Source organism: Salminus brasiliensis, chromosome 15, assembly GCF_030463535.1.
Source record: "Salminus brasiliensis chromosome 15, fSalBra1.hap2, whole genome shotgun sequence".
NCBI classification, from domain to species: Eukaryota; Metazoa; Chordata; class Actinopteri; order Characiformes; family Bryconidae; genus Salminus; species Salminus brasiliensis.
In genome coordinates this window covers 24,613,710-24,641,454 of record NC_132892.1, presented here as the reverse complement: position 1 = coordinate 24,641,454, position 27,745 = coordinate 24,613,710, and the positions used below count along the sequence as shown (strand labels likewise).

The 27,745-nt window shown below is 42.0% G+C and overlaps 1 protein-coding gene across 8 annotated transcripts in view; it reads right to left on the bottom strand.

Moving 5' to 3' along the window:
- The window catches only part of atf7ip (activating transcription factor 7 interacting protein), a 50,431-nt gene that overhangs the window by 51 nt on the left and 22,635 nt on the right, over positions 1 to 27,745 (bottom strand). For 2 of the 8 annotated variants that reach the window (XM_072656807.1, XM_072656809.1), the window contains exons 3-16: positions 8,836 to 8,898; positions 7,528 to 7,906; positions 6,616 to 6,973; positions 5,908 to 6,092; positions 5,417 to 5,563; positions 4,000 to 4,074; positions 3,729 to 3,778; positions 3,416 to 3,480; positions 2,575 to 3,249; positions 2,023 to 2,066; positions 1,862 to 1,919; positions 1,626 to 1,718; positions 1,232 to 1,266; positions 1 to 1,028 (exon numbers count right to left, since the gene is read on the bottom strand). The exon at positions 1 to 1,028 is cut by the window's left edge and continues 51 nt beyond it. In XM_072656807.1, the coding sequence (XP_072512908.1) occupies positions 561 to 1,028; positions 1,232 to 1,266; positions 1,626 to 1,718; positions 1,862 to 1,919; positions 2,023 to 2,066; positions 2,575 to 3,249; positions 3,416 to 3,480; positions 3,729 to 3,778; positions 4,000 to 4,074; positions 5,417 to 5,563; positions 5,908 to 6,092; positions 6,616 to 6,973; positions 7,528 to 7,887 (2,613 nt within the window). In that variant the 5' untranslated portion in view covers positions 7,888 to 7,906; positions 8,836 to 8,898 and the 3' untranslated portion in view covers positions 1 to 560. Of the gene's footprint in view, positions 1,029 to 1,231; positions 1,267 to 1,625; positions 1,719 to 1,861; positions 1,920 to 2,022; positions 2,067 to 2,574; positions 3,250 to 3,415; positions 3,481 to 3,728; positions 3,779 to 3,999; positions 4,075 to 5,416; positions 5,564 to 5,907; positions 6,093 to 6,615; positions 6,974 to 7,527; positions 7,907 to 8,267; positions 8,394 to 8,835; positions 8,899 to 21,707; positions 23,119 to 23,198; positions 24,266 to 24,373; positions 24,448 to 27,745 lie in introns of those variants that run through there. The other 6 variants (XM_072656808.1, XM_072656811.1, XM_072656810.1 and 3 more) reach the window with 6 other exon arrangements.

Below are 27,745 nucleotides of genomic sequence, written 5' to 3'. Positions count from 1 at the left end.
GGTGTCTGGTTACCAGACAGGACATTACAAAAGCATTAATGCCACCACTGTCTTTCTGCGCAGCTTGAAACCAGGTCATGTTTTGGAGCATGTGTGCAATGTATTGAATGTCTTTTTATTTAAAAAAAGTAATTATTCATAAAAAAAAAGAAAAAAAAGGGAACCAAAGATTTGAAACAGACCAAATACAACGTATAAATATCTGACCTATCAGTTTAACACTTAACTCTGTACAACCAATCTACACATGGAAAATTCCTTTTAGGGAGGATTCACACTGGTGCCAACTCCAACATTTCTTAAAATAATGTCAAATTGAATAGTGTGCGAGTCTGTTTTAGTGTGTGTGTGTGTGTGTGTGTGTGTGTGTGTGTGTGTGTCAATGCGCGTGTTAAACATCCTGTCCACAGTCGCGCCATTCCTAATACCAGAAATGTCCTAACTAAGCCAACAGTCTGACGCGTATTTAATAGTTCTATATCTCCCACTGGTGGTATTTGTGTCCATTATGCCGACTACGCCACATTTTCCTCCAGCAGCCAGCACGTTTCTCAGCCAGCTCAAGAAGAGCTAGAGGATGGCGGGTTGATGACATCTGTACATTGCGGCTCGCAAAACGGCCCAAAGCGTCCGTACACATCCTTGGCCCTCACAGCAAAGTAGTATGTAGAGCCAGACACAAATTGGGTCAGCGTGCAGGCCATGGGTAAGGGGAGAGCCTTCACCTCGCCAATCTTCTTCCACAGCTGAGACGAGACTGCACCAGCGGCTGTCCCCTGGTGGTCTTGATGGTAGGCGTATAGGTGGTAGCTGTCCACCGCCGCACAGTTACGATCCGTTTCGGCCACGCACCAGGACAGGACAATGCCGTTCTGGCTTTGGACGCGGGCCAACTTCAACTGCGGCTGCTGGGGCGGCGAGGTGTGGGAGGCCTCCGGGGGCAGCCGGGTTGGTGGGGTTGGAGCTAACGGCAATGGAGGAAGAGGAGCTGAAGAGGAAGAGCCTGGACGGGATTTGGAAGGAGAGTCCTGAATGGGGAAAGGGAGAAAAAAAGAATTTTAATTTTACGATATGACTGATAGGATTTTACCATTTTAATCACGTATTGTGAACACAGGCCAATATGAAAGGCCACAAAATGTTGTATTAGCTTCATGAACCTATAGAAGTTAAATCTGATAACACCAACTCAGTTCTAGGCGGAAAATGATTAGAAGTTACATGTACTTACCACTGAGGGTCGATGCTGCACTCCAGAGCGGCCTGCTGAAAAAAGAAAGGATTACCACCAATCTTAAAATACAAGCAAAAAGTAATTCATGAGGTCTGCATAGCTTTTACATGAAGATCTGTGGAATTTTGCAATTTTAATATTCACACAGATATAATACCTAATACCTAATAAAGGTACACTAAGACAGTTATGTGTCAGAAGGTGAAAGATGAAAGAATTGACTGGGAAGCAGAAGAAAAAAAAAAAAGCAACAGGGCATCACTTGACAGCAGTGGTAATATGGATATATATGGGTCTACACAAGCAGCTAATAAGCAAAAGAGAGGCAGAAAAGCTAAAAGAGGAGGGAAGGGAAAAAACAAAACACAACACACAAAAAAAAAAAACTCACCAACAGAGGCGGAGCTGACTAACGGGGGTGGCCCTGAGGGTCTCTGGGTAGAGGTGGCATTAGAAGGAGCAGTAGCCTTCTGCACGCCTGTCACTATAACACAGACCCACACAAAGCCAGCCAGAGAATGAGGGAGCGAAGGAACACAAGACAAATAACCACAAAGCAAGAGAATAAAATGCTGAAGGGTAATGGGAGACGAGGCACAAAGGCTAAATGGAGGTGTGGACTATTACCTTGCACATCATCGTCATCCTCAGTCAGGTCTATGAATGAACTCTTGGGCCGAGCAGACTGCGGAAATAGAGGAAAGTAATAAACAAGCAGCACAGGAACAACCGAGCACTGATTAAAACAAACAGATTCCAACTGTGAAGCTTCATCATACTATACATACCTGAGAAGGAGATTTGGCCGGAGTAGAACTAGAGGCTTGGTTATCTGCGGGTGAAAGAAAACACAGTCAGATAACAGCACAGTAAAGTAGACCTTCATGATAGCTGGTTTAGGTTGCACAAGTCAGGTAACCAACCACTAACGGACGATGGCAGTATAATAATGGTCAAGCTAGCTGTAGGCGTAAATATAGGAACCACGCTTGTAGTCATTGTAACTTGTAGGTCTTTCAAGAACACCCTGCACTGCACATTGAAATCTGCATGTTCAAATCAGTCATGTGATATCTGACCCGTTCACAGATAAAGGAACCTCAGAAACTAAAGGTGCAGCTACATCACAAGATCTCACACTCAGTGTGATCCCAGTAGTCAGCGTTCTCTAGCTCTCCAATGACATTGGTCAGCGGCTGCAGGGAAGTACACACTAGCCTTCACCTCCCCAGAACTGATAGCACTGTGTGTCAGGAGCTGTGAGTCTGAGCTAGTGGGTGGAATCTGGAAATGACTACACTGAAGAGAAAATAGGGGATGGAATAGGTCATTGAACACACCTGTCTTAGAGGTCATCGCAGATGCAGAAGATGGACCAGTAGCAGCAGCTGCTGCTGAGCCTGTTGCTGCGGGCCCCGTGGTTGCCGGGGATGATGAGGCCGTAGCCACTCCCACTACAGGGGCGCACTGTGTTGGCGTGCGGGCCGTTGTCACGGAAACAGCAGCGCTAGGTGAACTGACCGTTCCTGAACCGCCCTGGTACATCGACCTGCCCAAAGACATCTGTGGAGCCGTAGAGGATGACAACGGTGAGGAAGACGAGACGACATTTCCCGCCGACTTCTGCAGGATGATGGTGGTGGTGGGCGTGGTGGTCTTCGCCTTGTTAAGATTGGTAACATTGGCCAGTGAAGACACCGGGATCAGACCAACTCCCCCTGCTAACGCTCCTCCTTGTCCGTTGGCCATGGCCAGCGGCAGTTGAATCAGCAAAGGTTGGATGGACATGGGCTGGCCGCCTGATGTGGCTGTGCTGGTCGTCATAACGCCCGTGTTGGGACGGGTCTGCAGCAGCAGAGTGCCTGTCTGGGCCTGGCCAGCAAGAGAGGAGGCAGAAGAGGAGGGGGTGGACCCTGTTGTCGTGGAGAGGATCTGGAGGATAGGGGCAGGTGCAGCCAAGGCAGAGGAAGTTGCCGTATTTGGAGTAGAGAGAGGTTTAGGCTGAGCTGGGATAGCTGAAGGAGGACAGAAGGAAGCCATCAAGATGTTTAATGTAAGCAAAAATAAATTAGGACTGACTTAGAAACATATGAGAATAAACTTAGCCAAAATTATGGACTCAACAACATGCAAGATATAAGCAGACCATAACTATTAGATGTGACTATTCAGAAAACTCACCAGTAGAGCTGTTTGTTCCTGCAGGCGCATTGTGATGCTTGGGATCTAGTGTGGTCCTATCAATGCTATAATAAAAAATAAAAAAATAATAAAAAAATATTAAAATTACATTTAAAAACGCATGAAATATGGCATAGAAAAAACTGAAAGATGATCACTAAAAAAAAAAAATGGGGGTCTTCTAAATGCAAACATAGAACAATTTCTATTCCGGCCACAAGAGGGAGTCTTGCTCTACTGATTATGCTGTGGTAATCCAATTTGAAGTTCAACCAGCAGTTCTCTTTCAAGCAAGCTTTAATTAAGAGCTCACCGTTGAGTTGAGCTGGTGTTGATTGAGGCAGTGGTCTTAGCAGCAGGAGCCTGAGAAAAGAGAAATAATTAATACAATCAAGTGGGTTCCTTTTGTTCTGAATTGCATTAATATTTCCTCATTTTATACAAAATAGCTCGACACATTTAACCCATACATTTCAATGTCTGGTTTTAGTTCTACTAATCACACCACGTTTTATCTACATGAACATAAAATGTTCTCATGATGACAAAAGTGGGCTTGCTGTAGCTGCAGGATACCAACTCACCTCTTGAGCTTTTTTGTAATTTTCAGATGCCTGGTTAGCAGCTCCAAACTTCTTAGCCAGTCGTGAAATCTTAGCCTGAAACCAATGACAACATTGCAACGTGTGAAGACAAAAAAAAAAAAAAGAGACTCATTCATTTTAACACAGGTAAATGACCGGCGCAGTGTGACCCAGTCAAAACATTCAGGAGGCCTTGAGGAATGTTGTTTAAGCTTCTACGACTAGAAGATATTCCCAAAGGTTTTCTAAAGGCAAGGTCCTTTTAGGAGGACATTTAAGAGTGGACATCTTGCAAAGGTCATCTCAAGGTCTCACTCTAGACTACTCAAATGTGACAAAAGAACTATAGGGTGGCAGATAACCGCAGCAGGCATCTTCATTAGTCAGTGTCTGTGACTCTCCGGAGGGGGTCTGGTGCATTTCCTGTCTCTTCCCAATAATTAATAATACTAAATTCCCTGTTTTTGTAACATTTTGAGCATCCGGTCTTCCCTCTTCTGCCAACTTCAAATAAACATCGGACTTTGCAGGAGTTCATTTGGTTTGAGTATTGTTTGGTTCTTGTTCTGGTCCCAAGGCTACTGCATAGCCAATCAGCATTTGCTCTATAGACTCGTACAAAGTACAGTAGGGATTTTGGAGGTACGCATAATGGCAGCTTTGATCCACTGCAAGCTACGCTAAATATGAACGCCTTAAGCGTCTCAATGCAGACGTCTTTATGTGCATCTTCACAGACTTTAAATCCCAGTGAGTTGGAATATTCTTTCTGGTACTGAGAAAGCTGATGGTCAGCTTTAATATCATTTTAATGATAAAACTAAACAGCTAGTGGTGAGGCACTACTTATAATATAATAATGTACTTATAATAAAGTGTATATAGTGTTACACATCTGGAACATGGAAAAGCAACAAAATCTCATTCAAACCACAAAAGCACAGTGAGTATAGTGGTAAAAGAGGCCTGGATGGTTGTCAGCAGAAATGTTCGGTCACTCAACCTGACTGATCCAAAAGTAAATAAACACAGTGTGGGGTTTGTTAGAAAAGCCAGGTCAGACCTGACCTGAAAAGCTGTGGCATGATTGGAATGGGTCAACACTTCCTAAGTAACGTACAAGATTAGGCTTATTGTCAGTAATGAATGTTTTACTATTGACTAAACATGGACAAAATAGAGACTGGCATTGCAAAATAGTGTTTTTGCTAAATAAAGTATTTCTAACTATAGCCAAGGTAAAAATCACATCCTCAATTATATTTCTCTCAGATCCTCACTTTCCTCATTGGCATTTATGTTGTGTTAGTGTTTTAATACATGCTTGTCTATGCTTTAAAACAGTGAGCTGGGAATGATCTGAGAATGTGGAAAAACTAAAACACCATGGTGAAGCAGGTCCAGGATCAGCCCTCACCTGCAGTGTGCTAATGTGTTGCAGAGCATTCTGCTGTTTGGTGGTGTTGTCGATCTTGTCCACCCTCTCTTTGAGTTCCTTGAGACTGCGGTCAAACACAGTCAGTTGCAGCACCCGCAACCGATCCTCCACCAGCTGTTGCACCACCTGAAAACATGGAACAAAATCTTTTAATATAAACAAACGGCTGTGTGGATAAACAGGTTAGCACACAGTCAAAAGATGACATTTGTTCTTAATAAAACAGCCAGCTTTGCTCATTTTACCACAGTTAAGCGGTGTGATGTAAAGTGGATTCTGTGTGCCATGGTTGCTGAGCAACAATGTTCAGATCTTTCCAGCGTTTTCATGTAGATTAAGCACTTCTAATGAGGCTCGGCGAAACAAACTTCAGAACCTGACCAAACCATTTCAGAAAAATAAACCTGGTACGAGCGTCACAGCAAGGCCATGCAAGAACCCCCTAAAAAAAATAAATAACACAAGCAAACCTTCTCCAGTTTCATACGGCTGCCTGCATTGGCTGTGATCTTCAGCTCCAGCTGTGCCTCAAGCTCCACTCCATCCACCCTTGCTCTCTTCCCATCCCTTTCCTCTTTAATCTCAGCATCCTTCCGTCCATCTTTTCCCCCTTCTGGTGAGAAGGATCTCTTTTTACCTGCGGGTGTGCTGTTGCCTGTTGGCGAGGAAAGGGAGAACAGCGGATTTAAACTACAGAAACATGAGGGAACTTTCATGAGGTTCTATTTTCATACAGCAAGTGCACAGTATGAGAAATTTGGGCCAGCCTTGATTTGTTCACCAGAATGGAAATAGCTTATTATTCTAGGTCACAGATAATAATTATTTATCAGCAATTTAGCAGTAACAGGACTGTCACATTCTCAGAAATAACTATGTGGATCCATTACTACATGGAATCCGAACATGGAATTAGAATCACATTATACTGTTGTCCTGAAAGGCTACATCACTGTTTAGCGATTTTTCAATGAATTGTTACATAAAATGCAAAACATTTAGCAATTACAATTTTAATACGGTCATAGAATCAGGCCTATAACTTCTGTTTGGATTTTGGGCTTGAGCGAACTACTGAGCATGGCCTTGATTGTTCAGTACCACCTGCAAGGTTTTGAACGAGTACTTCTAATGCTCTCTTCATATTTTCCATTGCCCTTTGGATGGGCATTAATTACCTGTGCCATCTGCTGCCTTGCATCCTTGTGAAGTCTCTGCCTCCTTCTTCTCATCTTTCACAGCATCAGCATCCACCTTCACCTCATTTTTCTCCTTCAGCTCATCCCGCTCTCCCTGGCCCTCATCTTCCTCACTGAGGAAAAGGAAACCCTCCTTCACTTCTGGGTCACACTCCATGCCGGCGGCTGGAGAGCCGGAAGCAGAGGATGAGGAGCTCTTGATGCTTTTCTCCTCTTTCTCCTCTGCTGGACCGTTGTCGAGGGAGGAGCTGTCTGTATCCATGGCAGCAGTCTCCCCATTGAACAGTTGGTCCGCGGGTGTCTTTTTCGGGTCACTCTTCTTGTCAGATTTAGAGGCCTTGGGAAAAGAACGAGGATTTCAGTCATCTAAATCACAAACAGAAACTAATCCATCCAAACACTTAATTTGCAAATTGCTAATGAACACTGTGCTCTGCAAATGGTACTGAGTTTAGTCTTGGTTACAGCATAGGTTTAACCCGGTCCTTGAGTACCCCCTGAGCTGCCCGTTTCCTGCTTAAATACCTCCACTACAACTCAGACAGACTTGAAATTAACTGCCTGGATCGGATCAGATGTGTCGAGAAAAGGAAGAGCACAGAAATGTGCAAGGCAGGGGGTTCTCCAGGACAATTGCTGGGAACCAGTGAATTACAGAAGGCTGAATATGGAAACTCCTTGTATAGGTCAATGTCATTTTGGTGATGCCCACATATTTAAACACTTGTCAACAAAAGTTGACAAGAATCTTGTTGATTACAGCAACATGTTCCACAGCGGTTTGTGCGGTCTGTAGTGGACAGCATGATAGGTCTGAGGTAATACGATAAAAAAAACGTAAACAAGCATAGAAGCCATTTCCTGCAGACCAGAATGCGTGCATGCACTCACTTCCGTCTTGCCAGCGTCAGATTCCTCCGCCTTCTTTTCATCCTTCCTCTCTCCTTTTTTCTCCTCCCCTTTGCCCGTCTCGGACCCTTTCTTTGCGGAAGGCGAGGGCGATCGAGATTGGGAGCGAGAGGACGGAGGCCAGTCTTTCTCCTTTTCTTTTACTTTCTGTCCATCCTCCGCATGCGTTCCGTTCACCAGGGGCGTCTGTGGACGTGAGGAGGATGACGGTGGCGAAGAGTTGGAGGCCGCGGTGGTCAAAGTGTTGTGGAGCGCTTCCAGCTGCTGACGGTCACTCATCTTCATCGTTTTCCGGGCACGGAAAATCTTCTTCTGAGGCTCCTCCGGGACAGCAACTTCCATTTTCTTTTACCTGCTTAAACTGGAAGAGACGGAAAAAGTTGAGAAGTTAGTTGCTTCACTTTAGTCAACAACAACAACAAAAAATAAACAGGATATTAAAAAAACAGCAACAAAACAGCTGTGTCCAAACCATTTGTCCAAGACCACTCTTTCTGGGACACAATCTAGGAAGTACCACTAGGTGGCACTCCACAACCTAGATGCCACTTTGCATTGTTAAATACTTCTGCTGCCCCAAACACAAAAACACAAAGCTGCCATTGTCGCAATGCCACTGATCAGCAGTTGCCTCTTTACAGGTCAAAGGTGAGCCCTGAAAAAGGTAGTTTAACCTGAGAGAAAAGCCTATTTAGACTAACTACACCTAAATGTTTGCTTACATGGTCATCTTCAGCACACTGTCTCAGAGACCAGACAGTATAAACCGAAGTCTGAGGTCAAATCTAAGACCTAAACCAATCTAGTTCCACTACCAAAAAAAAAAAATTTATTACCACACTAACTAGGTAGCTCCTTCACAGAGGCAGAGCAAAATGCTTCTGATTGGAAAAGCCGGGAGGGGGTGAAAACCCAGCATTTGTCTCCACCCCCTTCAAGCTCATTGGGTGGCTTTTAGAGCCAATCAGGACAGCAGGTTACAGAGTCTGCTAGCGACAACAGAGGCTGCACATGTAATGCTGTGATCTTGTAACAAGTTCCAATTTCGATACGAAGCTCGGATTCAGGACTGTGATTATATTTGTCTCCCTCGCTCTCTAGCACAGCACAGGGTGATGGAACTGAACAGAGCCAGTTACACAGGGGTATGTGGGTCTTCTGCGACCACAGTTCTAGCAAAGTAAAATCAATTATGCAAACATAACATTTAAGATTAAAATTAAGAAGGCGTCCACAAACTTTATATATACAAAAAAATAATAAAACTGCACAAAATGCATTTCGTCTCACCTGACAGCTGTGTTGCTAGGCACCTCCCTGTTCATGGATTTGACCACAGGATTGGTCCAGATTCTAAAAGAGACAAGATGACAAACAATAGTTCAAATCTCCCCTCATGTGGTGAATAATATTCCAGCTCACTGATTTATTATTTAATGGATAAAAGTGTTACATAATAAAGGACACAGAAAGGAAAGGGAAGTGCTGACATGATTTTAGAGCTTCTACTCCCTATTTCTTCCATTCTAAGCCGATCTAGGAAACAGATTCCTCGTCAAAACACTGATCGAACTGATCAATACAAATTAAATCACACATTTTTGTCAAAAGCAAAACAGCTCAATGCAATAAAGGTGCACAAGCACGGTCATTAATTCTGCAATAATGGGTAAATGACTAATCGAATCGATTTTAACTGTTTGGAGCAAAATGGACAGTATGGTGCCCAGCAGATTACGGTATGACTTTTACAAAAAGATATTCAAAGTATTAAAAAAAAATAAAAATCAAATCCTCAATGTCACTCCACTTCTGCTCTGTTAGGTGCCAGAATATTAACAATGCATGTCTTTCAACTGGACAGAATAGTTGTTTATCCTTGCAGATCCATTTCTTATACTACAAAACTACAGGCAATACCAGAGTTGCATTAGCCTACATATAACTCATTCCATCTGTCAAGCCACTGTCAAGTCACGGTCGCTCCCTTACTCCGTAATAAACATCTTCCTAATAAAAGGTCACGCATAAATTGTGGTCATGCATTTAGCTGCAAGACCACATTTCTGATTTACTGTAGAACTGGTCTTGAAATATACAATATTTTATTTATATGAATGCCATTTCCCCTCATTCGTGCCCTTGTGCTGTGATTGCACCCACATACATGCACGCACACAAACACACTTGCAGCAATTAGATGAAACTGTGTACGGTGTCCTGCTGCATGTGTGAAACCGCCAACCCGTCACTGCACTGCTGCTGCATTGCTGCACGGCAAGCTGCACTTTTCGCTAGTGCGCATGATCTGGCCCCTAAATATAGCAACATCTGCTCCTGCACTGTTCGCACAGCGCCTCTCTCGTTTCCTGTCTGAAAGCTTGCATTCCATCCCCAATGTCTGGTGTCAATGGCAACCAGCTGTGAAATTTCATTTTTCACTTATATATCATGCTGAAGGTCAATGGATGAGACAGGCTAGCTTTTTGAAACTTACTATTATGCTAATGCCGCTAACGATAGTTTACGGCAGAAAGCTGAGAAACAGTACTGGAGATACAAAGCCTGAGGTCACCTCACATGGACTGTAAACTACCAGGATTAGCCATTAGCATGCAAGCAAAAATGGGTGGCTTTGAGAAGGAGAGGAACAAAGCAAGTGGGCTTCGTAACCTGAGCAAGGCCTGTTTGCAACAAACTCTGAACGTAATGAAGGACATGTCTGGACAGAGCTAATCTAATCTTTTTGGGAGAACACAAGTACAATCAGGAATTAATATGTGTACTAGATTCTCCTTCCTCCCTCCATTTCCCTCTGGCGAAATACAGTATTCAGGAGAAGTGGCTGCTAGCCGCTAGCACCAGCCCCATTCCAATATTGTTGTTCATGGCGCATATCCTCTGCGCTCCCCTCCTCCACAGCAGGGCGAGAAAACAAGTGTCTCTCTCGCTGCAGGGACTCAAGATGGCCGCCAGGGCTTAATTCTCTGCAGCTGCTGAAGCTGAATCAATCCTGGCAAAAACAGAGCTCGAGCGTAGCTTGCCGAGATGATGCTAGTAGGGTGCTGAGGTTGTGCTTGCTATCAGCTAGTGAAAGCAAGCAAGTCTTTAGTTCACTTCTGGCCATGTTTAGCTCCTCGCTACCTCAGCGTTATCCTAAGATTTTGCTGATGGCAATTTAAGGAATCTATTACCTTCTTGAAAGATCTTTGAAGGAATTCTGCTGCGAGGTTTGATTTCTGCATTACTTTTTAACCTAGTCGTCTGCAGATTTGAACCCAGTCTTGGCCTTTCACTCAACCACTGTCCTTTTACACGCCTTCAAAATGAGTATTGTTCACAAAGGTTCCTTCCAAATGCCACTGCAGGCTTGTTAACAAGGTTTTAGAATAAAATAAAAACTGCAAGAGAGAAAAATGAGGCTGAAATTCACTTCTGAAAAGGTTACGCAAAAAGTTATGAATAATTGCCCAACCAACTTCTCAAATAAGACAAAGTTCATAAGACAAACACTGAAAATTACAACAAGAAAAACAATAATTTAAATGAACGTTATCTTCTGTAGAAATACCACAATCTCCGCCAACTTCCCCTTTCCACTTCCTGTTCCACTCCAAAATGCAAACTTTCACTGGCCTGACCAGAAAGAGTTTCGCAAAAATGAATGACCTTGTCTTGTCTAAATAACTAGCTATCATATGAGCTCACTAAAGGAAATAAAGACCAAAAGGAAAACTGCACGGTTTGCCCATTCCTTTTCCAGAGCCAGAGTTTCCAAGTGTGTATGCTCTCGGCCGAGGAGCTCTACGTACAGCAGCCCAAACCACTGAAGAGCAAATCCGTCCAAATCACACACACAAAATTCAGCTGACCATCGCTCACAGTAGTCTACAGCCCGCAAGGACTCAAGTGCAATTCCCGCCTTTAAAGCCACCCCACATCCCAAACTTGGTCCAAATATCTGAGGCCTTGAAACATCTACATCATCTGTAAACTGGTATTCTACTGGAGAAAAGTAGCTGGTAACAAAATAAAGATATAAATTAATATTTCAAAAGGACAAAGCTGCCAATTCACATTACATAATGTCTCATATTATAAGAAGACCCCTCATATTTAAAAATGTTAACTCTCCCAAATTGCTCTCCTATATTTACATTGTGTAAAAGATAAATAAATAATTATCTATTTATTTATAAATAGATAAATAAAAGCAACAGCAGTCACAGAATAGCTGTCAAAAGTGGAGAAGGAAAGCTCATTCAACAACAGTGAAATAAGCATTTCGCTTGAAGGATTGAGAGGATAGACCTCCTTCATGGAGACTGGCAAGGCAAAGCAAGAAGCAGAGAAGAGGAGACTGAGGAGTTTGAGATGCTCAGTGTTAGCACAGTCTAAGAGGAAATGTTGGAGGACTTAATTAAATGTTACCAACACAGAGATGTCTGTATAGACAGTCTCATGTTTCTCTTATCCTAAGCCACTTAATTATTTAGTTCTGTATGGAAAACATGCAACTATACTAGACCTGGGAATGAAGTAACTGCTTATTCTACCTTCTGTATACATTTGTCTTTTTTTTTTTTTTACAACACATACTTACACTAAGCCCATGCACTCAATGTGAAATTCCCTCTGGGGGTTCAGCAGTTTAGTTCATGTGATCTTATTCACACAGCTGAACTGATAGAAACTGGTGATACATCCTCAGAAGGCTTGACGCTTTGGTATTTTGTTTTAGTATCTGCAATAGGGCTCAGTTAAATCTTTTTTTTTTTTTTTTTTTTTTTAATATGTAAATTTATGTTCTGGGTGAACCTGTTTAGCATCTCATCTGCAATTTGAAAGGAAAATTGGAGTTCTCCATCATTATATACCCATGTCCAGCAGGGAGAATTAACAACACTTAAATAACTTGTGTGCATCACTGAAAAGAGGATCCCCACACTAGCAGGATCTCACAAATGCATATGTTTTCAGTTACAAAGAGCATGTCCATGAACTATCATTTATTCAGCTAAACTCTTAAAATTCTTTTATTTGTAAATGGATTTGTTTTAACCCATTTGAAACATTTTAAAAGATTGTATATAGATTGTATATAGCACCACAAGGGGTTCCACTTTTGTCACAAATCCAAGAAGCCTTTTGCAGTACTATACAACTTTGGATAAAAGCGTAGGTCTAGGTTGAACAAGCAGTTCCAGTAATATTCTGTTAAGCATTACTGAAGGATTCACTGTAAAACTGCAATATTCAAAGACTTTGTTGCCTGAATGTCTGTTACAATCTTTACATTTATATGCATAAGCAAAGCTGCCTTAAGTGGCATGAAACCCCATTAAGACTTCTGAAATGTTTAAATTTAAATTGATCATTTAAACAAAAATATTTTATACAGGTAGATTATTTGATGAGTAACATAACATAGGCAGTACAATATTTTTATTAACATACTTGTTTAATTTGACAGATATGTATTATTTTGATGGACATACTGTCTGTATAAATAAGCTCATGTTGAATCACTGATCAAATCTAACTTGGAATAGAAACAACCATGCAAGCACAGTTGAGACTTTGAGACAGATATGAACTGAAGCATACAGAAGAAAATCCACATCTGAGGTAAAGTTTATAAATATAGAGGTGGAAGTCTAGCATTATTTCTGTGGTGTAATTATATATAAATATATATATTAGTTATTCATTTATTTATTTTACATATGTGGGACCTTTAAACATAAAACACTTTAAAACTCATTCTCCAAGGCAAAAAAAGCTTGCACAAAGTTTAATTTTTAAAAATAAAGATATAAAACCAGGATCTTGTACGACTAACCCCTCCCCCACTGCAGCATAGTGCTGGCGCTGCAACTGCACACAGTGGAAAATTACAGCTAAGCACAGATTGTACCATTCTGACAAAGCAGAGGGGCGAGAAACTGCAGGTCGAAAGCAACACAAGAGGGAGCAAGTCTGGTCTTCCCATTAATAACTAGAAACCTGGAATAAATTTCAACAAATGCCTTTTATTAAAAAAAAAGAAAAGAAAGAAAAACAACTCTAGGACCATGACTTTTCTACACATCCACCCAAGGCTCTCTCTGGTAAACACCAAAGCGCCATCATTAACAATGTAGCCCAACAGGTGCTAAGCACGTATAAGAGGAGAAGCTTAGCTTATACAAACCCTGTGACATCTGTAAGACTGACGTGTTAGTTTTTATTTCTGGGATCACAGAAATCAGCCCAGAAAAATACACAAGATACACGATCAACCTTCCCTAATTCTCAATTACTAGTTAGCCCTTTGCTGTGAGCGAAAGCACACACAATGTGGGTGAGCTAACCGCTCTCAGACTACAGGGCACACAATATGTAGGTCTCACAGATGGAGAACTGGGGAGAGGGAGGGGAACTCAACTAGGACTCCACAACATATGCTGCTGGGTGGAGCGACACCTAAAAACAGTGTGCTATTACCACCACAACATGGTGTACGAACAGCACCACAATAACCACACAAATACAACAGAAGGAACTCCTCCTAACCCATTACTTAATTAGGCCCTGATTCAGCAGATCAATGACAAGGTTAAAGACTATTTTTTTGCAAGAGGGCAACACACACACACAATCTCTCAAATTGCCCTTAAATTAAATTTAAAAAAAATTGCAACAGCATGTGCAACAATCTGCTATATCTGTAGTTAAAATCAGCATGGTGTCGAAGGTAGCAGACTAACCCCTCCCCCACTGCTGCACAAAGAGAGTGGAAAATTACAGCTAGACATGGACCGTACCATTCACGCAGGAGAGGGGTGTGCAAACACTTTCCCATGATTCCCAACAGTCTATAAACATGTAAGTTGTAATAATTAAACCGACCTAATTCATTAGAAAAGCTCAGAGAATCAGGTTTTGCTACAGTATAACTGCATAAAAGCTCACATCTGTGCAGAGCCTGTTACGGCCCAGCATATCCCTGCTCTCCCTGGAGAACAGGAGAGCACCATCTTGCAGCTACCTTTAAACACTGTGTGCAAAAAGGCATGAACCACAACTTTCTCCTTGTACACAACCCCTTTCTCTATGGTCATTGCCAAGTATGAATCCACACAATTCTTATGACTGGCCACTCCAGACAAGCTACAATGTTAATCACACTCCTTTCATGCTGGAAGTGTGAAAAACTTCAGTTCAGACAGGGTGTACACAATGCAGTAAGCTAGTAAGCATCTCTCAGGCTAAAAGACAACACTAAGAGCCAGAACCGGTGAGGGCATTGACGCACGTGGCTGGGTGAAGTACGCTGGCTATAGCTACTAACACCATACCATGATGCAAGAACACTAGCACAGTGACCACTCAAATACAACACAAGGCACATGCCTTCAAAAGATTAAGAAGCCACATACTAAATTAGGCACTGGCTTAATCATGCATGCATATATATATGCATAAGCTGTATCTATCTGTAGTCAAGATTAATGTTGTAGAAAGTAGAAGACTAACCCTTCCCCCACTGCTGCAGAAAGAGTGGAAAATTACTGCTAGACATGGATTGTACCATTCTCAGAACAGACAGGGGTGGTTCTACCCTTTGAACACAAGAGGGAGCTGGACAAAGTTTCCCCTACAATTCTTTACAGACTTTTAACCAGTAATTTATCGAGCCTTGTTCATTATAGGAGCTGTAAGAATGTTTTTGCTGGTGTATATATTTTTTTTTAACACAATCAACTACCTCCAATTGTCATCCCTAAATGACTACTACTATAAAAATAAATGAATGATCAGATTCTCAAAAAGGAAATTAAACACTAGAAAACAATGGTAACAATGGTAACAGTCAAATTCTGAAAGTTTCAGGACTTCGCAACGATTGGCTGCCAATAACAGCACTCTGAATAAATCAGTCAGACTCGCGTACCTTCGTAACTTGCCAACAACGATGAGAAGCTGTAAAAGTTCAAGACGAGCCTGCCAAACCGAACGACAGCGACTTGAATAGTATAACCCCGTTTCCCCAACAGCATCATAACTGCACCATACCAGCACCATAACTGCCAATTATTCCCTCTTTACCCTCCACCAGCGGCGGCATAGCGCGGTTTTACGTGGGGGTTTTGGTTCCACCTCAACAAAAACACTACGGCGAAAATAGCCATCTATCCAAATGAGAGTGGACTGGACAAAAGGTTGAAAAGTGAAGCCAAAACATCTTACGGCCTCTAGTGGCCGGCAGCAGTACAACCTTTAACCCCAGACAATCCCATGTAAGTAAACAGAACAGAAAGGAAACTTGAAAATTACACAAGTTGATAGACAGCTAACATCAACGGTGTTAAATGTTTTGAAAGCACAGTATTTTTTTTGTTTTTAATGGCATATTGATGTACTTACAAATCTGGCGTACAGCTGACCGAGCCATCGTTATGCAGTAATTTTTTTTTTGGTTTCTAATGTAAGGTCAAGTACAGTCGCTATGCACGATCCCGGTATAGGGACAGGTAGCGGCCTTGCGTCTAAGAGATATGGGCGGGGTTTGCCCCGTCACACGACCTTACCCGCTGTCTCTACTGTGCATGCTCTGGCTCCAATTTCCCTGTACTGTATATTTTGCGATTCTAAAGTTTTTAATTAAAGTTTTTTTTTGTTTGTTTTTTTGCTAATCGAAATTTGATTAATATCTAGCAGATCCGTGCAGAGAAAAAATTTGTCTCGTAGCTGCATCCCAAAGCACTCTCAATACAAGGTGACGCCTGCCTGGAATGATTACAGGGATGTGCATTCGGAGTTCAGTGGAAAAAGACAGAATTCGGCCTGTAATTTTCTCAGGGGAGGAGGGAGAAAAACAGAAACCGGGCTAATGAAGTGAAGAACAGAAAGCTGTAGGATGCCCAGTGTTTAAACAGCAGCGCTTGCCTACAGGAGCTACTTTTCCTCGCTTAGGTCCTGAATGGCCATGATCTGTTGCGAGGCGGTATGCACACAGTGTAACTGCAAACCTTTCTCAGGCTAAGGGGCAGACAAAATGTAGGTCCCAGAGACCCTACGACACAAGCTGCTGGACAGAGCACACAGTGTTAATGGGACATAAAACCAAACAGAGTAAAGAGGAGATCACAGTAACCACACAAATGACCTTCGTAGCTGAATCACCATAAATCAAACACAAACATCCATCTGTGGTCAAGAGGAACAAGGTGGCAAAAGTAGCAGACTAACCCCTCCCACACTGCTGCACAGAGCCAGTGGAAAATTACAGCTAGGCATGGAGCGTACCATTTTGAGAACAGAGAGGGGTGGTACAGCGCATCTCATTTAACACCAGAGGGAGCAAGACATGTTTTCGCATGGTTCCTGGGCTTGTAATTAACTGGGCCCAATTCATTACAACAACTCAAAGAACGCAACTTTGCTACTCCGCAAGTCTGTAACAGCGCTTGCTTGTGCTGAGTCTGTAGTGCCACAGCATGTCAAAGCTCTCCCTGGTGAACATGAGAGCTCCATCCTGCAGGCACCTTTAAGCAATGTGGCAAAAAGGCATGAAGCACACGCTTTTCCGAGATCGCTCATTGTTTCCACTGAAATCCCACAACTGACCACCAAGACAAGCTAACATGTTAACCATGTTCCTCTCACACCAAACGTGTGACATGTTGAAGGTTGTTACAATGAAAAAATAGGATATTTATTAATGGTTATTCCAACAAATCAGTCCTACCAGAAAAACCTAGCAATGCTAATTGTTCTTAAGGTAATGTGCAAACTACCTACTTACCAAAAATACATGATCAGATCCGCAAAAGGCAAATAAAAACTGGTACTAGGAAACTTTTAAAAAAAATGCTAAAATACAAAAGATTAAGCTTCCCTAATTCTCACTTACTGGTTAGCCTTTATTGTTATTTTAACACAAGGCAATAGGCTAACCTCTCAGACTGAAGGGTGCACAGTATATAAGGCGCGAGAGACAGAGACCCGGAGGGGGAGGGGAACTCAACAAGCATTCCTCAACACATGGTTCTGGGTGGAGCACATTGTTTTAAGGTGTTGCTATTAACACCACAACACTTTGTAAGAACATCACCACAACCACACATAAAAACACAACACCTTAAGGCACATAATTGCAGTATTACAAAAAAAATAAAGAAAAAAGTACATAAAGAAACTGAATTAGGTCGTGACACTATTTATCAGATATACACAACTTCTCCAACATCGCTATAAAACTTCATACCCAGCTTAAACAGCTATCTTTAGTCAGGATTAACATGGTGTAGACGGTAGCAGACTAACCCATCCCCCACTGCTGCACAAAGAGAGTGGAAAATTACTGCTAGACATGGACCGTACCATTCTCAGAATGGAGAGGGGAGACACTGCGCAGCCCACATTTAACACAAGAGGGAGCATGACAAGTTCTCCCATGATTCCTGACGGCCTATAAACATGTAGCCAGCCTGTAATCAGTTTACTCACTTGCTCATTAGGAAAGCTCCAAGAACATGACCTGACTTCGCCAGTATGCAACTGCATAGGGGTGCAGCATATTAAGGGTCTCCCTGGGTGAACATGAGAGCACCTCTCGCAGCTGCTTTCAAACTATATAGGCAAAAAGGCATGAACCATACATTTCTCCTTATGTACAAGCGCTGATCCAGTGGAACCACCTTATCCACTGACTTTTCATATAGTAGATGACTTATATCTACTGAACTCACATTAATAAGATAAAACAAACAAAAGTCAAGACTCTAAAATGATCAGAAAATAAATAATCGTAAACAAAAGTAGGCTGTATCTGTAGTCAGGCTGCACATGGTGTAAGGTAGCAGACTAACCCCTCCCTCCCTGCAACACAAAGAGAGTGGAAAATTACCAGCTAGGCATGGATCATACCATTCTCGAAAAGAGGAGGGTGTAAAACTGCAGAGCTCAAACTTAACACAAGAGGGAGCAAGACCAGTTTTCCATAGGTTATTTCCAGACCGGAAAAAAGATTCAGATGTATATAATCCATGTTATGATCTCAGGTTAAAAGGAGTTGCTCCAACTGTTTACTTTCCTATGGTGAGTGACCATCCAAGACAAGCGAACACATTAAATGTGCAGCTTTTATGCTAGTTATACAGATGGACCAAAAACTGCATGTAACTGCATGAACTATTTATACTTTTGACAATTGTCATATCAAATTCATATCACAATATTATCATACAAATTCATCAGATAACAATTAACACTACTTCAATGCTAAACCACAGAAATCAGGCGAGAGAATGCCCCCAAAAAAGGACTCCTTCTTGGAACATATACACTATTTATTAAGTTAGTGTCCCTCAGACTAAATGGTTGGTTTGACATCTTTATTTAAAAGATATAAAACCAGGGACTTTTACAACAAACACCTCCCCACTGCAGCATAGTGCTGGCACTGCAACTGCACAGTGGAAAATGACAGATCGTACCATTCTGACAAAGCAGAGGGGTGTGAAACCGCAGGTCGAAAGCAACACAAGAGGGAGCAAGTCTGGTCTTCCCATTATTCGTTAAAAAATATACACCTGTAATAATTCATTTGAACAATACATTTAATAAATAGATTAATTTATAATGGCTCTTATCAATGGTCTTGCCCCATTGGTAGTATTGCCCTATAAAGGGAGAGACTTTCGTTTACTAAGTAGCGTTACAAATGGAGTCGTCTTTGATAGTTATGTTACTTAGCAATACAAGCCTCCCATTATCGAACTACATGGAAAAATATCTGAAATTCATGGCTTCAGCTCCTTGTAACCGCCGTCGTTCTACGGCCTGTTGCTTAGTGGTGCCACTCAATGCATTTTGTTTCAAATTCAGCGGATGAACTGAGCTACGATGTTTACTATGAATTACGATTGCATTGTGGGATATTATTGTAGTGTCCTCAAAAAAAATCACACAAATGGCGGACATACTCGTTAGTGCCCTAAACCGTAAATAGGGAGCCATTTCCGTCACAGCCAGACTTTTCCCCCCACATGTACGCACAGGGCTCTTCATGATGAACATGACAACACCATGATCCAACAATGTAGCCAAACAGGTGCTCCTCAGATACAGACCCTTGGTCTGACAGAAAACATAAGTGATAGTGAGGCCATTGTCTAGCAGTTCGCTGTGGCATCTTAAACACGTTTATTTCAAGATTTGAAAAAGACAACTTTCTATTTTCATTTTCAACAATAGAAACTTTTCACAAGTGGTTTCACAAAGGAAAATTTGCTTAACCTTCCTAATTCACAGTTACTTTATTGCTGTTGTGAGCGAACAGATTGCACACAATGTAGCAAGCCAACCTCTCAGACTAAAGGGCACACAATATGTAGGTCCAAGAGACAGAGAACCGGAGGGGGAGGGGAACTAAACTAGGACGCCACAACACATGCTGCTGGGTGGAGCACGCTGTTGTTAGGGTGTTGCTATTAACACCACAACATGGTGTAAGAACATACTACATAAAAAAAATACACCAAGAATAACCACATATATAGCTAAAAACAACCACATGGTGTAAGGTTAGAGACTAGCCCCTCCCCCACTGCTGCACAGAGAGTGGAAAATTACAGCTAGACATGGAGCGTACCATTCTCGAAACCAGAGAGGGTGTGTGACTGCACAGCTTAAACTCAACACCAGAGGGAGCAAGGACACTTTTTCTATGGGTGTGTCCCTCAAAGATCTCCAAGATAACATTAACACTTTGCAGCATATTCTTATGGACCTACATTTATGTAGAGTACAACTTCACGTCAAATAAGCTTCAAGCATCATCTAGTGCAGCAGAGACGCATCGTTCAGCCGAGGTTCAGCGCTTGACTGGAGTACACCAGCACTCATGTCAAAGCGTACTCAAATCAGCACATTTTTGCTTCAGTGATTTAGCAGCGCATCAGCCATATGCCATTTTGACATGTGGGCCTGTAAATTCCTTGAAGCCTGCAAACCAGTTGTTCAGGCATATACATCCCCAACAAATTCGGAGCTTGTCAGCATGACCAGTGATTCCACGTAGCAGCACAAAACGCTGCAATCAATACTTCACAGAAACTCGGATTTGCCCAAACGTGTTTATTTGCTTTTCATATGTTCCCTTCCCCCCCCTGTATCAAATAACCCCTCTCTGTATAAGGGTAATGATGGAGCATGCTCATCATAGGGTAGCATAATACAGAGTGCATAGAATATATTAAAGCCAATTTACTGAATGCTTTAGTAGATAAGACAAAGGGTCTGGTGTGCAAGGACTTGTTTGTTGGGTCTTCAGTCTGAATGCCTTGATTCATCCAAACTAATCAGGAGTGTCCACGTATGGCCAAGACACGGCACACTGTTTTGTAGCGGTCAGTTGTAGGTCTCAATAGCATGTTGCAGCAGTCTGTGGTATTAGTAAAGAAAAGGCCAATGCAATGATAATTAAACCGTTATGGTAGCCATGTTGTATTTTGCAAAAAGACGTTACTCGCCGTGTGTAATTAACAGAAAAAACAAACAAACAGACAAAAAAAATTGCCGCTACATAACGATTAGCTACGAGTTTAAAACGCTACACTTCAGATCTCGACTTTGGTGTTGTAGCTAACTGAAACTAGGCAGGTAGGAAACGACAATAAATCTGTCACCATGCTAGGCTTTTTAATTTTTTTTTTAAATTATGTTACCCTTGACTGGCTCTTCAGCAGCCATGTTTGAATCGCATGACCAATACGCCAACCGAACTAGCATTTAAAAAAAAGGAGCAGTTGACAATCGGTTGTTAGGAGAGCTACTACGCCAATGATCACTGCTTCTTATAATTGTGGTTAAATTTCAATATTTAAAAAAATAAAAATGGTAATAGAATTAGGGATGTGCATTTAGACTAAATTTGAAGGTCGAGTATTGGTAAGAAGGAAATATGAACTAAAGAACAGCTTTTCGTTTAACTGCGCAGACGGACAAGGCAATAGAAAATTAGCATAGAGTAGTAAGCTTTTTTTTTTCTTCAAAATGTTCAATGTTTGTGAAACATTTATAAATTGTTTTCTACATTAAAAGTAGCCATGGACAGTTTGTATATATTGATCAGGAGGCTGCCTCTTCAGATGAACTAATGAGCCAACACTTACCAGTACAATGTTGGGTGGTGAAGAGGATTCATCGTCTTCTACATAAGGTAAAATCTCTTCACTGGTTCGTCGTAGCTAACGTAGCTAACATCCTGGCCATCCAAGTCGTTTCTTCACTAACGCCTTCTTGCTGAAGTGCTAGCGTTAAGGCACTGGTTTCGTAATGGCGCAAATCTAAGATTATACACTGTTCTTCATCTTCCAATGCTGAAATTTTAATACAGGCAACTTAATCGGTACTGAAGTACCCATGCACATCCCCATTTTAAAATATCCGCAAGTTAAAGTTAACATAAGTATGGCAAGCAGCTAGCAAAACTCGCAATCCGTATCCGATCATTTGGTTGTACACTACTTACGCACGAAGAAATGGACTGTACCATGAGTATGAAGGAAAAAGTCAAGAATCAAGAAAATCTTTATTATTCTATAACACAGTGTAGCTCTTTGCTTCTGTGCCATTATGCAACTCTGCATAATTTTCTTCACAAGTACAACCTTGCATCTCTTATCTACTCTTCGAAAACATTAACAGCCTCATGGCAAGATTGTGGTGCAATTAATTTTTGACTATATTCAATGATTGTTTAGATGTATTCACAGTTAGGTAACCCCTTGTGGTCAATACAGTGTATGTAAAATCCACTTTTCCTGGCGTCTTCTCCACGATTCCCACTACTGAAATACCATCACAGCAAACTTCAAATATTCTAATAAACAACTAAGCTCTTTGTGAAATGAACACATCCAAAATAAGTAGCAGAGGTATGAAGATTTTTGGGTTTAGATTATCCTCTCCCATGATGGCCAGCAATTCCACATGATACTCAGTATGTGCTCCTCATTACCAGATTTCTGTGGCGACAGGCTCCCCAGTGAAAGCAATCCAAAACACAGAAAATCTGTAGAGCAGAGCCCAAAAACAGACAAGGGAAAAATCCATCTAAAAGAGACTGCAGACAAATCCCCAAAGGTTGTGTGAAAAGTTTCAATGCATGAGCACCAAAACAGCACCTCGAATAGGCTTCACTTTCGAGTCCTTCTAGGATACGCGAAAGCAATCAACGATATGCTATCTGGAACCCCACTGTTCACTCAGTTGAGTATTGTTCTGGTAATCTCCTGGAAAAGCAGGATTGCCACAATCACCACCACTTCAAGCTTTCAAACTGTGACCTACTTCAGTGTACGTCAGGCCTTCCCATTCTGAGGAGTGACACAACCCAATTTGAATTAAAGGCGCTAATCACGCAGCGTTCAAGCTAGCAGCTTTCGCAACATCCAACCTTCTGCAAAACAGAGGTCTCGAAGCTAAAAACGCTTAGCAAAAGCATAGGCAATAAAGCAAATGTGTACAAAAGGTAAATAATATTAGACTGCCCCTTTTTTTTCTAATTCCAGGAAAAGGATAAAAAAAAAAGGAGGGAAAAAAAACTAAACAAAAATAAATAAATAAAATCTGAGGCTTTAAATTAAGAAAAGCGCAAAAACCTTGGTTAATTCTTGCTCAAGCGCAGGCCTTCATTAGCTGGAACAGAAGGAACATGAGCAAAGAACATGAACTTAGCCACTATAGTCCAAAGAGCGACGGCAGGTAGGCGGAGGCAAGAAAACAGGAAGAGCTAGAAGAGAGTGTGTGAGAGAGCACAAGAGTGCGAGAGCATGAGAGAGAGAACGAGAAAGGGAAGGGGGAGGGGGAATTGAACTAGGACTCTACCATGTGCTTCAGGGTGTTGTTTAGGAACAGCAGAACCTGGTGTAGCAACACCCGCACATGATGAATTTACACACAACCCTAATCCAGAAACCATCACAACACACAGCAGCACAGCATATATATATTTTAAAAAGAAGATTATCCGCACAAAAATGAGACAATAAAAAGATCTGAATTGCAACCTGATTATCAGAAATAAAGTTCAACACTTCACACAGATTTTAGAAATCATCCTAGCATAGCTTTACAAACAAAGACTCCATCTGGGTCTTTAGCAGAAGCTGAAAAACAGCAGCGAGAGAAGCAGAAGACTAACCCCTCCCCCACTGCCACATAGCAAGCACACAGCAAACAGAGGGTAAAATTACAGCTAGACACAGAGCGAACCATTTCCCCAGGCAGGGGTGAGCGAATACACCCTCCATACCCAACGCAAGAGGGCGCAAGACTGAAAACAGCTGCCTCACATGACCAAGCGCAACACAACACCGACTCAGAAGCACACAACACAATCCATCCCCAACAGTGAGGAGTTTCTGAAGGCTGAAACGGCACAAAAAGATGAGTTCTTGGAAATCCTCTCTCAAACCAAAAGCGAAAAGTGAAAAAAATCAGCCATGTTAAAATAATAATAAAAAAACATACAAGAAAGGCAGCGCGAGATGATGTGAACCTTCCTTCGTGCTAGCGGCTTCGCGAGTCCGACAGAAGACAAAACGCTTAACAGCAAAACGACGAATCTCACCACACCACAAACTGATCAGATCCGCTAAACCTACGTTTCATTAAGCCAATCCTTCATTAAGGATTTGTTTTTAAGAAAAATGGTGTAAATAAATTGAAAAATCTTTTTTTAGACGAGCTTCTCAGAAAGCACACTGAAACCTCCAAAGGAGGAACCTGGATGAGAAAAGAGAAATATCTATGTAAAAATATCTAAAATGTAAACCTGATTGAGCTTCAGATGTAGGCCATGAACATTCGCGAGAGAAAGAGCGAGAGCTTTCCTAGCTTACGTAGTGTGCTCAATATATAGGCGAGAGGACGAGAGCGAGCGAGAGAGAAAGAGAGAGAGAGAGAGAGAGAGAACAGAAAGGGGAGGGAGGTTCAGCTAGGACTCTACCATGTGCTCTAAAGGGTGTATCATATCCTTTGTTGTCTTGCCAGCAACACCACCAGAGCACACTGTTGAAGCTCTCGCACAGTCACAATCCCAGAGGTGATAAAAGTTATTATACAACATAAAGGCTCTTCTTCTTCTTCTTCTTCTTTCCTACATGAAAACAGCCTTTGGAAGCCTTTGCAATCCATAATTTGCATATCTTTAAAAGGTCACCTAAAACATAATGTGGAACAAGATAAACACCTGGAAACCAGAAAACACATGCTCATGTGCCTCTAAAAGCAAAAATGAACAATACACCATGAAACACCATCCCCTCCCCCACTGCAGCAAACTGCACTGAGCAAACAGGATGGAAAATTACTGGCAGTCACAGACTGTACCATTTTCAACTAAGTGGAGGGTGGCACAAGATGCACAACCCTGAATCGACACAAGAGGGAGCAAGACAAAAATCGGGTGTTTTACTTTCGGACTGGTTGAACCGTTAAACGACCGCTCTCGTCGTCGTAAGCGAGAAGAACAGCTCTTCTGAACTGTTCTTCTCTCAAGCAGCTCCCAACCGTGGGTGACCTTGGAGAACCCCTGCCCTGCATATTTGTTGTTTTCCCTGCTCAAACACACCTGATCCAACCAATCCACTAACCATCAAGCTCTTCCTGGGTCAGAGTGGGTGTATTCGAGCAGGAAACCACAAAAATGTGCAGGGCAGGGGTTGCTCCAGGACCAGGGTTTTGAATCACTGGTCTGAGGAAGTTACACTCTTAATGTGCCAAAAGGGTTCTTTGGAGTGATGGCAGGGAAGAACCACTTTTGGTTTCCTCAGGACGAGTTCAGAAGGTTGATCATTAAAAAAAGATGCTAGTGCTAGTGTAGCGACTAAAAGGGTTATAGAATCTTCATGTGATGCAGGTTATATAACCACTGAGGTACATCTTTCACTAAGTATAGGTCCACATATCCCAGCTAGACAAGTGCTACCCTACATTGATGCTGCTCGTGCAGTTCCTCAATAGAACTAGTTTCTAAATCAGAGATGGAGTCAGCCGACCGTTGTTCAGCCCTTTTCCAGAGTTAGGCCCAAAGCTATACAACGACTTAGGCAAGGTAGTTTTGGTGTAATACTGCTGTCATAGAGTTAGGTACAGTGGTAGGTAAACTACCTTGTCAAGTACCTTAGATGTACCATAAAATCCTTCCAAGCTCAAAATGGTTAAATAAAGATATTGTAAATATATATAGGCAACATATTTGGAGCAACGGGTAGCATACGTTCTCCTGCATCCTAGCCTTCTGAAGGCAGAAGAAACAACGAGAAGCCAGTGCCTGATGCCAATACAGCATGTCCTTGAAACCTTGAGAGGAAGCAGCTTGTTGATCTTCTGATTTTGTGAACAAGACCTTACAGCACTTGCTGCCTTCCCACTCTTTATCTTCTTATTTTATGACCTGAACACCTTCACATCAGAAGATTTTATATAACAGTTAGTTCCAAGCACATAAACTGAACGATTAAAAAGTGTTCCCTGATGAATTACATTTTCCAAGGGTCCTTCAGTAAAGGCAATGGTTCTACATAGAAGCAGGGCAACTCAAAGAGTCCTTTGCATGATTAAATAGTGGAATCAGAGTGAAAGAACCCTTTTTAATACTAGATCATAGCTTTGACCTAATGTGTGATGAATTCATGCAGGGCAAAAACTGAATTGGCATGGTTTGGTCTAGCACTACTGCGTTACTGAGGTTCCATATTACACTTTCATTAATAAGCCAAGGTGCAGCTGCCAAGTAGGAAACTCAGTTTTCCTGCAGTAGTCAGACAGACTCCCTCACAAAGACGAAGCAGCAGACCTATAAATGCTTTGGATCAGCAACAACAGTGAACATGGCTAGGGCACTTGACGGCTGGTTTAGCGTAGGTTAGGGTCACGTCTTCAAAAAGAGATTTCAGTCTCAACGGTCCTCCTGGTTAAATAAAAATTCCATACCGACGCCTTGGTAAGTTGTGTAATTCAAGGTCAGGACGCTGCTGGAGTTGTTTGCTTTGGCTTTTTCATTGCAGATCAGTAACGACTGTAGAATGTGTAGACATTCAAACAAGACAATAGCGTGCTTGTTCAAGTTGATCTTCATACTCATTAGGATGTGCAGGAAGCTAATGGATCTCTGAAAGGCATAAAGATTAAACACTATTTTTAACTATTTAAGAAAGATCACAGTATTATTTTTGTTGCATACAACTTTGCATCATGCAATAACCTGGCCTTTCCAATAACCTTTACCCAGGTTTTAGACCTTAATTAGCTTGTTAGGGAAATGGCATTTTCTCAATCATCATTAAGATAAGCCAGGTCCCACAAATCAGCAGTCATGGGTTCCTCTAAGCAGCAGCCTAGCACTACGACTAAATTACTCAAGTCCACATAGCCGTTTTCCTCAGTTCGTAATGTAATTAAGAAACGGCAGTTAACAGGAATGCTGGAGCTCAACTGAGATCAAGTAGAGAAAACTTATAGGATTGATAGACATGTACATCAGGTCTTTAGGAAGATGTAGCAGGAGCAGTGGTGCACTATTCTACTGTGCAGCGACACCTGCACAAATATGACTTGGATGTGATATGAAAGAGTCATCAGAATTAACCTTTCCTGCAGATTCAGTGTCAGGAGTTTTCAAAGGAACATCTAAACAAGCCTTATATATCTAGCCCATGAAAAGAACACTGCTCCAACTGTTAAGCATGGGGGTGGACTGATCACTGGGTTGTGCTGCAGCCAGGGGCACAAGGAAAACCGTGTGATAAAACGACACCTCAGAATCCACTTGGACTCCCTTAAGTGGTGCAAGCAAGGATTTGCCACGGCCCTCATAGTCCCCTGACCTAAACATCTTTGCAAATTCATTCAAAAACCTTAAAAGTGTAGTGCATACAAGACCGCTCAAGAATTTCACAGAACTGCAAGGAGGAATGGGTGAAAACCCCTCAAACAGGAACTGAAAGCTGGCTACAAAAAGCATCTACAACCTTCAAGTTGTGTCCAATCAACACTAGATTTGGACACAAATGGAAAATGGCCTCTGCCTTAAACCAATCCGGGCAGTGAACACGGACATCCATATTTACATTTACATCTAAGGCATTAAGCAGATGCTTGTATCCAGAGCAACTTACAAAAGTGCTTCCTGGTTTACTCAGAA